The 13,084-nt window shown below is 45.2% G+C and overlaps 1 protein-coding gene across 2 annotated transcripts in view; it reads right to left on the reverse strand.

Annotated features, from left to right (window-relative positions):
* LOC126542062 (ankyrin repeat domain-containing protein 13D) overlaps positions 1-13,084 on the reverse strand; it is a 70,597-nt gene that overhangs the window by 25,239 nt on the left and 32,274 nt on the right. For both annotated transcript variants that reach the window (XR_007601751.2, XM_050189053.2), the window contains exons 10-12: positions 7,316-7,492; positions 5,451-5,553; positions 977-1,138 (exon numbers count right to left, since the gene is read on the reverse strand). Coding sequence is in view for 1 of the 2 variants with exons in the window: in XM_050189053.2 (XP_050045010.1) it covers positions 977-1,138; positions 5,451-5,553; positions 7,316-7,492 (442 nt within the window). In the remaining variant the exon portion in view is untranslated. The remainder of the gene's footprint in view (positions 1-976; positions 1,139-5,450; positions 5,554-7,315; positions 7,493-13,084) is intronic.

The raw sequence follows: 13,084 nt of genomic DNA on the forward strand, positions 1-13,084 counted from the left end.
CAGGATCTTACTCTCAAAATGCTCTCTCTCAGATTGAAATGCCATACCTTACTAAATGGGTGCAATGGGTGCAATGTGTGCCAGTCTCACCATTCAATTTCAAGCACATTGATAATGTCTGCTCCCTCAGCAACGATGGTGAAAAACATTTCTTTTTCTCTTTTTCACAAAGTGAGGCAGCTCTTTCAGCAAACTTTTCAAAAGCTACTTTTAGCACCATATTGTGAAAAAGGCTTGCATGTGCGAGACAGTGTCCCCCCCCCCCTTCCTGTACACACATTGTTTTTTTTTTGTAATCACCTCTGTTTGCCAAGTTTCATAGTAATTAAGCCTGGCCATGTGAGATCTTGCGAAATACCTGACGTCCTGCCCTATCTGCAAAAACCATAGAGGAACCTTTGACTCGCGAATAGCTTCAAGTTGGGTTGGATGATGGGGAAGAAACACACAACAGTGGGAGTTAAGATGGGATGAAAACACCGCTCTTACTCTTTTGTACATACTTTTATATTTTCTAGAGGTGAGGCTAGTAGTCTGGTGTGCTTCGGCGCTAGGTGTAAACATCGTCTTAGAAAAAAAAAAGCTTGCGTAATGCAACTGAGGTAATATTATCAATATGTAAGTTCCATGAAAGGTCTGACATGACAACAGCCAAGGGGCACTGAAGATACCAACATTATCAGATCATTATCAGGGTATTATCAGACATAATAAAGTAAATGTGTCTTTTTTGGCCTATTTGCTTGTCAGCATCACATAAATATTCTCGCCAATACACACACTCAAGCCAGAATAAGTGCTCAATGAAAGCTCAGCAAACCATTGCACTATTACATTTATTTCACGTGGCAGCGCACGAGGTGCATCCGAAGTTAAGGTACCAAGCATTAGGTACAAATTTTCTGTATTCATGTGGGACAACTATAATGCATTCAGCCAGGTCTGTTTTTCTCCTGACCCAGGCTGAGCGACTCACCAAGCCGTGCATAGCTGCTGGGGGCCTCGAAGCAGCTCTCGTCGATCTTGCACTTCACTGTCCCCTGCTCCCGCATAGTGGTCACCCCTGGGACCGGCTCGTCGAAGGCGTTTATGTTGCCGAAGGTGATTCGGGCGTTGAGCACGTGAAACAGGGGAATTTCTGCCAGGTGCACACAATGTAAGATAAAGCAAAAAGACAAAGAGAGAAAGGGCATAAAATCACAGATTGTGCAAACCCTATAAAACAAACGAGCAAAGAAAGAAAGCACCTCAGAAGGTGAACCCCTGCTTCTACACTCAAGGTACAAGAAAACAGCTTTTCCATAAGAAGAGAAAAAAATCAGGCCAAGAACAAGGTGAAGACAAGAGACACAATGCAAAAGAAGAGCACTACTTCTGTGCAATGCATTTCTTGTCTTCACTGTTCTTGCACTATGCTCTCATTACTTGCAATGAATGAACTAACCAAAGATAGAGCATTCCTACTCCATGAACGAGGACCTATGCAGTTTCGGTCCACAATGTTTCCGTGCACACTTTTCACACTTGTGCAACATAACAGTAAAATGCATCACAGATCTGTCTTAGTGCTATTGCAACTCGGAAAGATGTTCCTCACTAACAAGTAATGAGCAGCAGGCACTTAAAGAGACTATCTCTTTCCGTTTCTCTCTTGAGTTTAACAGTGAGAATGTATAGAACATGACAGACGTGACCCAATGCAAATGTGAACATCGGCTGCTAGCCAGCCAGCTAGCTATAGGTGGCAAGCATGACAACGACGGGGCCTCTGTATGCATGCCACCAAGCTGCACCACTAAAATCTTTGCATGCAAAGATGCAAACAAACTGCCAAGCACGGATTGTTGAGAGCAAATGTTGTAAAATTCTGTATATACAGTCAAACTTCGCAGCAAAGTTGCGTCTGCCACATAAATAGCTTCACTATATCCAATACTTGTTATTCTTAGATTCAGTTTGTTATACCTGATAATTAAGTTTACATCTGCATTCTATATATATAAGGGCTTGACAGAAATACAAAGCATGTTCCCAAGTTCTGGCATACTTAATTTGCTTCTCACGTTATATGTGGGTACTATGACAAGGAAGTCCAACACGGCTGTGGACGACACAAAGGACGCCGTCAGGAAGACACAACAGCGTAGCCTTAGCCAGTCACACCAGGAACAGCGTCTAGCCCGAGCCCCACTTCAGTAGCACTGGCGATCCGGCTGCGGAGCTCTGCAAGGCACACTTCTTCTTCCTTACACTAGAAAAGTTCTGTGGGGGAGGGCTGAAGTGCTGATCTTATTAGACTAAGAAAAGATCAAGCAATAAATTTTTCTAATCTTCTGCTCATAGCTCGTGTATGTGAGATTTCATGGTACTCCATTCTGCCCTTTGTCTCTCTCGTTTCCTTTTTCAGCTCTTCATCTGGCACTCCTCTTTGTCTGGACTATGCCTATTTTACATGCAGGATAGGTCACTGCCTCATCTTCGAATATTTGCTCCTTGTTGATACATGTTGGCACTTAAAACATGGCAGGACTTTTGCCATCGTCAACATTATCTTTTTACTGCTAGCTATGTCACAACTGTGCAGTACAGTGGTTTGCAACAGGGTTTGCATAAACGTTAGCTTTCTCCTTCCTAGTAAATGTTTGCCACTTGCAAATAGACCGCCAGTTGAAAGCTTGACGTGTGTCCTGCTGTTCTCTCTTTGCTCACCTTCGTCTTCTTCCGGTAGAATAATGTTTAGCCTTGAACAAATGACGCGGGGATGTGGGGATTCGACGCGGGGACGCGGCAGTTTTGAAGTGCTGTGACGAATGAGTGCTGAAACCCACAGAAAGCAATGTACTCGGCGCGCAACGGTCGGGTATTTTTTGGTTTTGGAGATGAATCTAGTTCATTATACAGTTAAGCCTCGACATAACAAGTCGGTAAAATTGGCAATTTGCTTTGTTATATTGAAATTTTGTTGTATTGAAATTCGGCCTTTTATGTAAATAACTAAAGTTGCCAATCGATTTTTCCTACACGAAAAGGGGCCCCAGAATTTTCCGAATTATCGGGCAATTGAAGAAGGCGAATTTTAATGAAAAAACAATTCATTTTCATCAATTTGGGAGTTGGCGACAGATGATACAGTTTCATGCCACGCGCGTCGATATCTTCTCGGCGCTATAAATTAAGCGAAGCCAGCCATGCTTTCGTGTGTACTCCGCCCCTGTGGTTCCCTGAAGCATAGCGCTTGTCATAGATTTTACAGACACGGGTTTCTTGATATTTGCAATAATAATTTTTACAGGGAAGTCACTTTCAGTTGGAGAGGCCGTGGAACTCCTGTTCAGCCTTTCGGACGACCCGCTGTAAAGTGATGTAGAAATAAGCAGTGATGAGGAGTTCGTCCGAGCGCTGGCGCCTCCATGTAGCGATGAGTCTTGTGATGATCTCCATGAACCATCAACAAGCACAGGAAAGAAGCTACGGAAGAATTTTTACGTAAAAAAGAAGCCTAAAAAGCGTAGAAGCACTTATCCATTCCACACTCAGACAACGACGAAGCGGCAGAAATGAGTTATGACGGCGTAGAGGGAGGGCCCGCTCCGTGGACAACCATTTCCCCGACAGTTTGCCGACCTTCCCATGTGCGCGAGCCGTAATATTCTGAGAAGTTGACTGCTTCATCGAAGCCTTTGGAGGCATTTCAGCCTCCAAAGTTCAACTAAAGAAAAAGAAGCGAGAACATCATTTGCGTGTCGAAAGTGTGAAGTGCCATTTTGTGCATCTTGTTTTTTCCCGTTCCATGATCAAAATTAATACTTTTCTTAACTGTCTGTCTGCACTACATGTTCAAATAAATCACTGTCTTCTGAGCAAATTAGAGGACATGCCCTGTCCTTGCTTGTAGCTCACGGGACGTGGGCGTCCCATTCTGAATGACATTATTTATATTTTTACCACTCAACGTTCTTTCAGTCTTCAGCCTAAATTTACCTGACATAAAAATATTGAAACAATCGTGCGTGCTTCTCTGCAAAGTGAGCAAAACTTAATCTTGTTAAAAAAATTCATATAGTCGATTGGTCAATTCATATAGTCGATGGGACAAATATGTCCCACTTTTATTACGACAATGGGACAATGTAAAATGCTCATTTTTTGTGTTTTAGGTGCAAAAGGTGCTACAGATTCCAGTATTATGTTCAAATTACATGCAACATGCGCTCACACATTTTGTCCCACAAAGGGTTAAACTGTACCCACTTAAACGGTAGTTTTGTTTTAAAAGTAGTAACGTCAAATCCTTGACTGAACTGCGTTTCGTATCTGCATAATCCGTACTAGCTTAGTGCGTATGTATCGGTTAACACGTAGTGTTTCCACTTTTCGTTGCGTAATCACGGCGATGCGTCGTCCCCATCGGGCGGCCCGTCAGAACAGGCCTCAGAGATCGGAACAACAGCCTCCAAGTGCCCTGTGCATTTGTGCATGAAGCCACATCAGCATCAACATCATTTCAGCGTCGTGCAAGCAAGGACTTGGATAATGCCGAAGCTCAGATAAAAAACGCAGGGTGCTCAGCATATAAGAAAAATTGGACATCGTTCGTGCTATCGAAGGTGGCATGAAGTCGGCGTGGGCACGTGATAGAGATCTACCATTGACTACGGTGTGTGGCACTTGGAATGTGAAGAAGTTGCTCGGCAGCCCTTCTGCAACCGCGACAAGATGTCGGCTACCAGGTTAGACTTTTCGCTATCGTTCCCTATGCTACCATAGTGTCGCCTAACAACAGTGATGAGGACGACACGGAAAGCAACAGAACGAGCTATTCAGGCCGGACGGTGGCACAAGCTGCGCATTACGTCAGCTCATTGCAATGAGAACAGACACCAGCAATGAAAAAGGCGTCCTGCGACTTCTGCAGAGCTACCGCGCCCGTGCACGGAGAATATACACCACTAACAAGGAATTTGCCATACAAGTGTTTGCTGATAAGAGGAAGCTGGCTGAAAAGCTGGCTCGCAGCTCCAGTAAGTTTGAGGCCACTGTCGTCGCTGCTAGGCCGCCGCGGCATCAAATGAAAATAACAGGCCTTTGTCGTGCGAAGTGAATAAATACTGCAAGTTTTTTCCCTTTCATCGCACTCTCTCTGAGTTCCGTTCTTTAAAGGTAAGTGGGTGATCTCATGCTATTTCGGTTAAGCACTACTACTGTTTAGCGCGTACTTTTTCAAGCTCTGGCCAACTATGGTTTAACGAGGTTTCACTGTATTGTGTTGTCGTTCCTTTGTCCCAACAGCACATCTGAGACCCCACAGTGTCAAAAGAGAAACATTTGAGACAAACATTAGCAGCATGTAATGGCAGATAAGAACAGGCACACAATAATATCTCTGTTGCAACTTGGATGCTCACTGAGCATATGCGAATGACAGAGTGAGCCAACCAGAGCAGCCGTACCAATTTTGACCGGGAAGCCCGCAGGGAGTTGGAGGGTGATGAAGTCCCGTAGCCTGGCGAAGTGCGTGCTGTTGATCGACATGAGATCTACAATTGGAAGAATCTGGAAAACCAGAAACACAGAAACCATCAAGTGGCTTTCAAAAAGCGCCTGGGTGCAAATGTCTCTTGCACAGGAAAGAGCCACGCTGTTACTTAGCACTGGAGAAAGGGGTTCAATGAGGAATCAGTTGAGGCAAGCTAATTACACATATCAGTATACAATAGCACAAAAATAAAAAAAAGGTAACAAAACAGACACCAAGAGAAAAAAAAATGTGTTGGGGCATAACAGGTGACATAAAGTAAAGTACATATACTAGAAATGCAGTTTAACAAGATGCAGGTTTGTGCAACCTGATTGACTGTGAAACTAACCCCCGTATAAAAAATGAATCTTAACTTGAAGCCCGTGCTTAAAAGGACACTAAACGCAAATACTAAGTCGACGTGGATTGTTTAAACACCATTCCAGAAACCTTGCAACGCTTGTTTCGCACCAAGAAAAGACTTAGTTTATGAGAAAATTGCATCTGAAGGGTCCGAATGCTTTTTTTAAAAATTCAAATCTCCCACCAGCCAACTGGGGGAGTGGTGACGTTGCATATGCAATCACCACTCTTTGCTGCCGTTGATGAGTAAAACCCAGCTCGACAGATGGCGCTACCAAGCCAAGACAGAGTGGTGGATTCGCCACTGCAGCTGCTTTTTGGTCAAGTGGCGTAGACCGTTCGGGCATCCCGCGACATCACACGGAAGTTGAATTCTCTGCTACTTGCAGTTTGTTCGAGTTTCGTGAGCCAGCAAAACCAGCGCAGCACTATGCGATAATGAAACTAGAGAAACGCGAAAGCGTGGGCAGCGTGAAGTCAAGCGAAAACGAAACCTTAAGATCGCTTGAGTCATTGTCAAGAGTAATTTCAATGAGTTCCTTTTTCTAAAAAATGAAATAGAACTGGACAAGTAGCATTTTATTTCATATTATGATACAAGGATGTTTTCTGCAGCGAGTGGTTGAGTACTAGTGACAGAATTTAACTGAGGAGGGCTTTCATCATCGGGGAAGTGCTTGAATGTCCCGGGGGAGTCTCTAACCATGTCCTGCATTTACCTCAATTTCTCGATTATAAAGACTCTGTTCGCGATAATATCGACGCGTTAGAGATTCTCAAGCACTAAGCTGTCACTTTAACTTGACTTAATATTTGCCTTTAGTGTCCCTTTAACTTGACCTTGGGTTGTATGTGACCTTGTACTTCACCTTGGGTTGACCTTTACATTGAGTTGTACTTGATTCTAACAAGCAAAAAATTTTTGGACCCATTTTATTGTAGAAAACGTACATGCTTGATTCGAGTAAATACAGTATATAGCAGCAATAAAAAAAAAGCCTAATAAACACAACGTGTGGAGCAAGACCAAGACAAAGACAACAACAGCATTTATATGATAGAGGCCCGATATACAGTGTCAACAGTGTCACAGTGAAAGCGTGTCAGCTTTCCGGCACAATGATATCCCCAACAACATGAAACAGAAGAGTTGCTCAACATGCTGAAATGCAATGTACAGGAGAGCCTCATTACTACTATTCATTGCATGCAATATAATTAGCGAAAAGGCACGATTTTTGCATGGAAGCTTTTGCCAAATAAACTGCAGACAAATTTGACTTGTCTTTTGTACTCAGAGGGCTTAAAAAAGAAATCGCATGTGCTACAAGCCTTGACAAAACGGAGAATAGCAAGACAAATGCACACCTACTACCCGACCATAGGTAGCGACACGGCACAAATTATTACAAAAGAAACAGGGAACCAACTGACCTGCTGGGGTAAAGACAGCGGATAGTCCTCACAGAGCCAGAGATTGGCACGGAACTTCTGGGTGCGTACAGTTGCCTCTCGGGGTCGCCCAATATCTCGGCCTCCCAGATCCACTTTGGCATTGAAATATTCTTCTGGACGAATGTGGCATGGGTTGCTTCGCCACTCTGTCAAATCCTGTGAGAGACAAGAGGAACAAGATAATATGTCAGAGTATTTAAAAGACAAGATACTATTAAAGGGTCACTCACCAGACCACATAGCAAATTTTGGTTATACAGTAAGAACTTGTTAATTCTCAACTCATTAATTTGAAATTTCGGATAATTCAAAGTGGCTGCTGTGATCCGTGCAACAATGTATTGAAAGCAATATGTAACACACTGTGCGATATTGCACACTGAAATCCACACCACCAGCGATAATTCAAGCTCTGCATCATCGTGTATGGGGAGAGTGCTAGTGTGCAGGAGCATGTTGGTGACGCTGGCGTCGCAGTGTAGGTCGCGCAGGTTTGCTCTTTCCAACTGCAGCCCTTTGTTGAGGCCTGACTGGACAGAGACGCGTTTGTGCCTGGCCGGGCATAGCCAACGCCTCTGTTGCAGGTTGGTTCTCTCTCTCCTCCAAGGTTCTCCCTCTCTTAAGACCTTCAAAATAAAAACGTGGACGTGGCGTTGCGATTTTTTTCTTTCTCTTTCTTTTTTCATGTTACATCTTGAAGGCTATGCTCCTTCTTTACGAGATGTTCTGCTGAGAAGTGGCACCAGGTAATGTCTTAAACATGGCGGCCGTGACATTTATTGGCGCTCGCATTACTGAAAAGCATAGCCTTTTAGATTCGTGGCTATTACTGAAAGGAAAGCATCACTGGGTACATGTTTGGATGTCGCCTATATGTACAATGGAGCTCAGCAGCGTGCAGCCGGTGCACCTACGAAAGTACTATAGAGACCAATGTCGCAGCAGGCTGTAGTGCGTTTCACAACTGCATTTTTAGAGTGCAGTTTTTGTTCTTGTGGCGAACGTCGGCAGGGCAAAGGCATGTTTGTAGTCCAACATTTTCGGTACGCATGGCTTGTGGCCAGTCTCGCTAGGTCGCTTGCATTGCACCAGCCGAAATGCTGTCCCCTTTAGATTTAGACGCGTGCGCCGTCGGCTGCTCTCTTCGGAGAATGCACAGAACAATTCCCAACATGAGCGCCACTTCGAACACTTTGAACTGCTGTCTACGACCTTCTGCAAAGCAGCGTGGGCACCTTTTATTGCGATAGCAAATATATGGACACTCCAGGTGCATTTCTGCCATCAGTGTCACCGTGAGGTTCCGCATAAAGTCCAAGGGCGATAAAATCATCGTCACGCACTATATGCTGTATATGCGAGTGAAAGCTTGCAAGGGTGAGCCAGTGAACACGGCTCGATCTCATTTGCACGAGTGAGCAAGGAAGGTGGGTTGGAAGCACACCCTCTCTGGTCAATCACGAAGCAAGGGGGTGAAGCGAGGGAAGGAGGGAGGGAGGAGTTCTCTGGCAGCTGCAGCCAGCACCTCCTCTATCTGCAGCTTACAGCATGGCCGTGCGGGCACCGTATCTTGAAAGCAATCTGCGACATGAGCAAAGGGGCCAAAGTGCGTGCCCACGTGGGCCTCATCTTCAAAACGATCTGCGATGTTTGCAGAGTTTGCGTAGTGTTAGTAGCTTCGTATGCACTGTGCTTCCTACGTTTAATTTGTGTTGAAGCGAGAGACGTACGAAGGCCAACTCGCTCGCTGCTGCTGCCACGATTCCTCACTCCAGGATTTTTCTGTGAGCTTCTGTGGTCATCAAGCGAGATGCGCTCATGTTTACCTGTGCATGCGTCACACCACACTTGTTAATTTATTTAGTAAGCGAATGTTTACAAGCTTATACGGTCGATAAAACTACTATCCTTATTTCGCATAGCTATCTATTAATTTGCTATTGCAATCGCTGCTTCACCTTTTGGGAAAACTGCAACATTTTTTTTTTCTCTGTGGCATGCATTGTGGGTCGGCACATCGACGTGACGAACACATGGATGGAGCAAGAGCCATCACAACGTCGGCATGTCGGACTACGTTACGTTATGTTGGCTGCGCCACTGCTTCGAACTATAGATGTTGTTCACACCAACATGACGTAGCGTGTGCGCACCGAGCAATTTTTTTCTCTGACTTTCATTAGTTTGAATTTTGTGCAATCCAAATTTTTGTACCATCCCCGCAGAATTCGAACTAACGAGCTTTTACTGCACGCTAGAAGTTATGTGCCCTCTGGGGAGTGTTCTACCCGAGAATTTTTCAAATAGGTTGATTAAAGCCAGAGATACATGAAGCGGAAAACCGGCGTCCGAGTGACGAAATTTGCCTATTGGCGAATGCTTTCCTATCGGTGTCTAAAAATTTGATTCCCGCCGGCTACCCGATCCAATCAGAAAAACTCCGCCCAGCGAAAATCCCTGTCGGAAGTGGCAGGAGCGCCTCGCGCGCTCACCAGGCGTCGCGGCGACCGATCTCCCTCAGACTTCTGGAAGCTGGTTGGTTTTTCCATATTTTTTCCTTTTCCATCAGAGCATCCGTCGCGCGGCCACGCTATAGCGACGGGATGCTGGCGTTTGGGCTAGTTTGGCCGCCCACATTGGGGGATCTCTGCGCGCGAAAAGGTTGACCATTACAGCTGTTGATCATTACAGCCAAATATTGAAAGTTTGAGAGCATGAAAATAATAATACAAATTGGTGTAAACTTATTTTTCATCTACAAACCAGGGTGTCTACCAAGTAGACATTTTCAAGTTCCCCAAGTTTTCCAGGTTTTCCCTGAGTTACACAGAACTTTATTTTATGTCAAGACAGGCTGACACCACATCGCCGATGCTGACACTCTCAAGTAAGCATCAAAAAAAAAGAAGCTTAATCCAGTTTTAATAGTAAGGAGTAGTGCTTATTTTATTTAAAATAGAAAACTGAAGGTAGGGGATAGTAAAATGCAGAGCAAATTAAATACCCTCGAAAAAGAAAAATGATAAAGCCCATTGTAAATCGAGTCGAACATTTTCAAATACAAAAAAAAAAATGCATACAGAAGCAAGTATTTTCAAAAATGAGCTATTTCTATCAAGTGATAGCAAGATCATTGTCATTAGGCCCGAAATTTTTCACAAGTGAGATTTTCTCAGCAGTTGGAAAGTCAACCTCAACTGTCCTCGCATACTCTTAATCCCATGCACAATGCCTCCGCTTTGAGTTTTACTGCTTTCAAGAGTATATTTTGGTTTGGATGAGAGTCACCTGCATCTTTGCATCAGCGAACACTGCTTTTTGAGCTTAAGCTCCTTCAAAGAAGAGGTGGCACAGTTTCTTTCCCAATCATTCCTCAATGTGACAGTCATTCCTGTTCCTGTCCTCGTTCCGCCGCGCGTTCGCTCCGTGGACCATTTGAAGCATCCTCTGGGTCAGTTGTACAGTCAACGTCCGGTTTTTCGTACTCCTTAGGGGCCACGAAAACGTCAGAAAAATCAAATCAGGCAGTCCGAAAAAATGAATGCATGTCTTTTACTGCCCTTAAGGGCTCAAATCCTCACAGGCATGTCCGAAAAAGCTCCTAAGGCCTGCCAGTACATTTATTAGGCATATCGGTGCTCGTACTGTGAAAGGAGACGGCGTTTGCACGCGTGTATAATTATGGAATATGTACCGTGTCCCGTGACAATTGCCCCTTACCACGCTTGTTAAGCTTCACCTCAATACTTCACGTACGCTTCACCGCGTAACATCGCTCTGCAGAGGCGAAGCTGCCTCTCGGGAACCGGCATTATGCAACGCGCCATGCTTTCTAAGCTTCAAAGCCAATCGCGAGGATTACAGAGGCGGAGTCGGTGCCATTACTGACAGTGGAGAATTCTTTCAATGAAAAACACGGCACCGAACGGCAAGAGCCTTAATAACGAACGTCGAAGCAGCTAGACCTCGCGTTTCCGCGGTGGTGGCTACGGCTGCCAGCGGATGGGCGTGCGACAGCGCTGGTTCGAGGCGGCGAGATAATCAAAATACTTGTGCTGGCTTTGATTAATGCCGTTGCGGACCTGCCGTAGCGGCAAAAAATCCGGGAAATTGGACAGTGAAGGGTTCTTGCGTCTGAAATTACAGAGGTTCTTATACATTGACTCTATGGGGCATGTGGTGTCGCAGCGAAATCGTCCGCATTATCAGGCATTTCACAAAAATTGCGTGTCCGGAAAGTCGGTCGTTGACTGTACACAGGCAACTCCTCCAGCCGATGACACGGCGTCAAAGACTATTCGTTACGATTCCTCTCTTTTACTCGAGTCATCAGTAGGGCGACTTTCGTTCCCTTTCAATAAAATGACAGCTAATCTTCCCTCATTGAAGCACAAATTCCTTGAGTTTTCTCCGAGCTTTTCCAAACTATTTAAAATCCCTGAGAATTCCCGGTTTTCCCGGTTGGTAGACACCCTGATCAAGCTTAACTGAGGTGCTCGCGAAACAGATAACAAATATAAGTGGGGTGCAATTTTCTTACCAACCTAATCGAAAATTCCATGGTGCAAAATAGTATGCGCATTGTACTGCTTTTCTTATCATTGCCTTTGTTGTGTGTGTGGTGGCGCACATATGGGTACAGGTATAGGGAACGAAACGGTTTTTCGTTCGCAGCGCTCGAAGTTGTCTTTTTTTTTTTTCGCTGTTGACACGTGTGCTCCTAAAGTTTGGTTTTGTGCTTCTTCAGTCAGAAATCACCCCTGCTCTACCACAACCATACAACAATTATGCCTTGACAGAAAAGGGTGACTTCAGATTATAGTTAGAAGCCGACCATGCTTGATCTTACTGTTTGCATTATGTTATTCACCGCATATCAGATATAATGATTGAAATTCAGCCTTTTGGGCAGCGTTTTCCATGCAGAATAATCGTGAAATTCGTGTTGCTAAGTTCCTCTTAACCGAGCCGCGTCAAGAAGTTTGCCTACGCGAGTTCATACCTGCCGCCATTACCACGCAGTGCGTACCACCAGTACGCAGATTGCAAAAGCCACGGAAAGCATTGAAAGTTGGTGCAGCCACAAGATGGTGCCAGCTGCTTCGCATCCGCGTCGCTGGTGAGCCTCCAGAGAAAAAAAATGAAAAGGAAGCGCGAAGCCCTCTGCACCTGTGCTCACTTTCTACAATCTTCCTGAGTGAGCACGGAAATGCGCCGTGGGAGTAGCGGTCGACACAAAGCTGTGTCACTTGGGGCAAAGCTGCAAGTTTTGCAAGACTCAAAGTACGAGCTTGCGCAGTCGACGATATTGATAATTCTGAAAACCGTGAGGGCCGCCATGATCATGAAGGCTAGAAGCAGTGATCATGCCAATCCAACGGAAACGGCAGACTTTGTGCGCCAGGGCGAAACCCCCCATGTGTGAAACCAACACGGTGGCAGCTGCTGACATTAGCGAACTCTGGGAGCACATCGCTACTGGCTATCAAATAGGTGGTGCTTCAATGGAGAAGTTTCTGAGTGCACATAGTGCTGCCTCGTTCTGCGAAGAATCTCCAACGGGACGATTGTTGTCACGACACAGGCGGCGGCGTGGTACGACGGAGGTGACGACAGCAGCAGCATTGACGACGAGATTGACAGTGGTCCGCCTTTGACACCGGCCCCAATGCTCATGCAAAGTGCAGTCGTCGATAGAGTTGCTCACCGATTTCACGCATGCTAAATTATAGCCGCCAGTGTTCGTGC

Source organism: Dermacentor andersoni, chromosome 3 (genome assembly GCF_023375885.2).
Source record: "Dermacentor andersoni chromosome 3, qqDerAnde1_hic_scaffold, whole genome shotgun sequence".
In the NCBI taxonomy this organism is placed as follows: Eukaryota; Metazoa; Arthropoda; class Arachnida; order Ixodida; family Ixodidae; genus Dermacentor; species Dermacentor andersoni.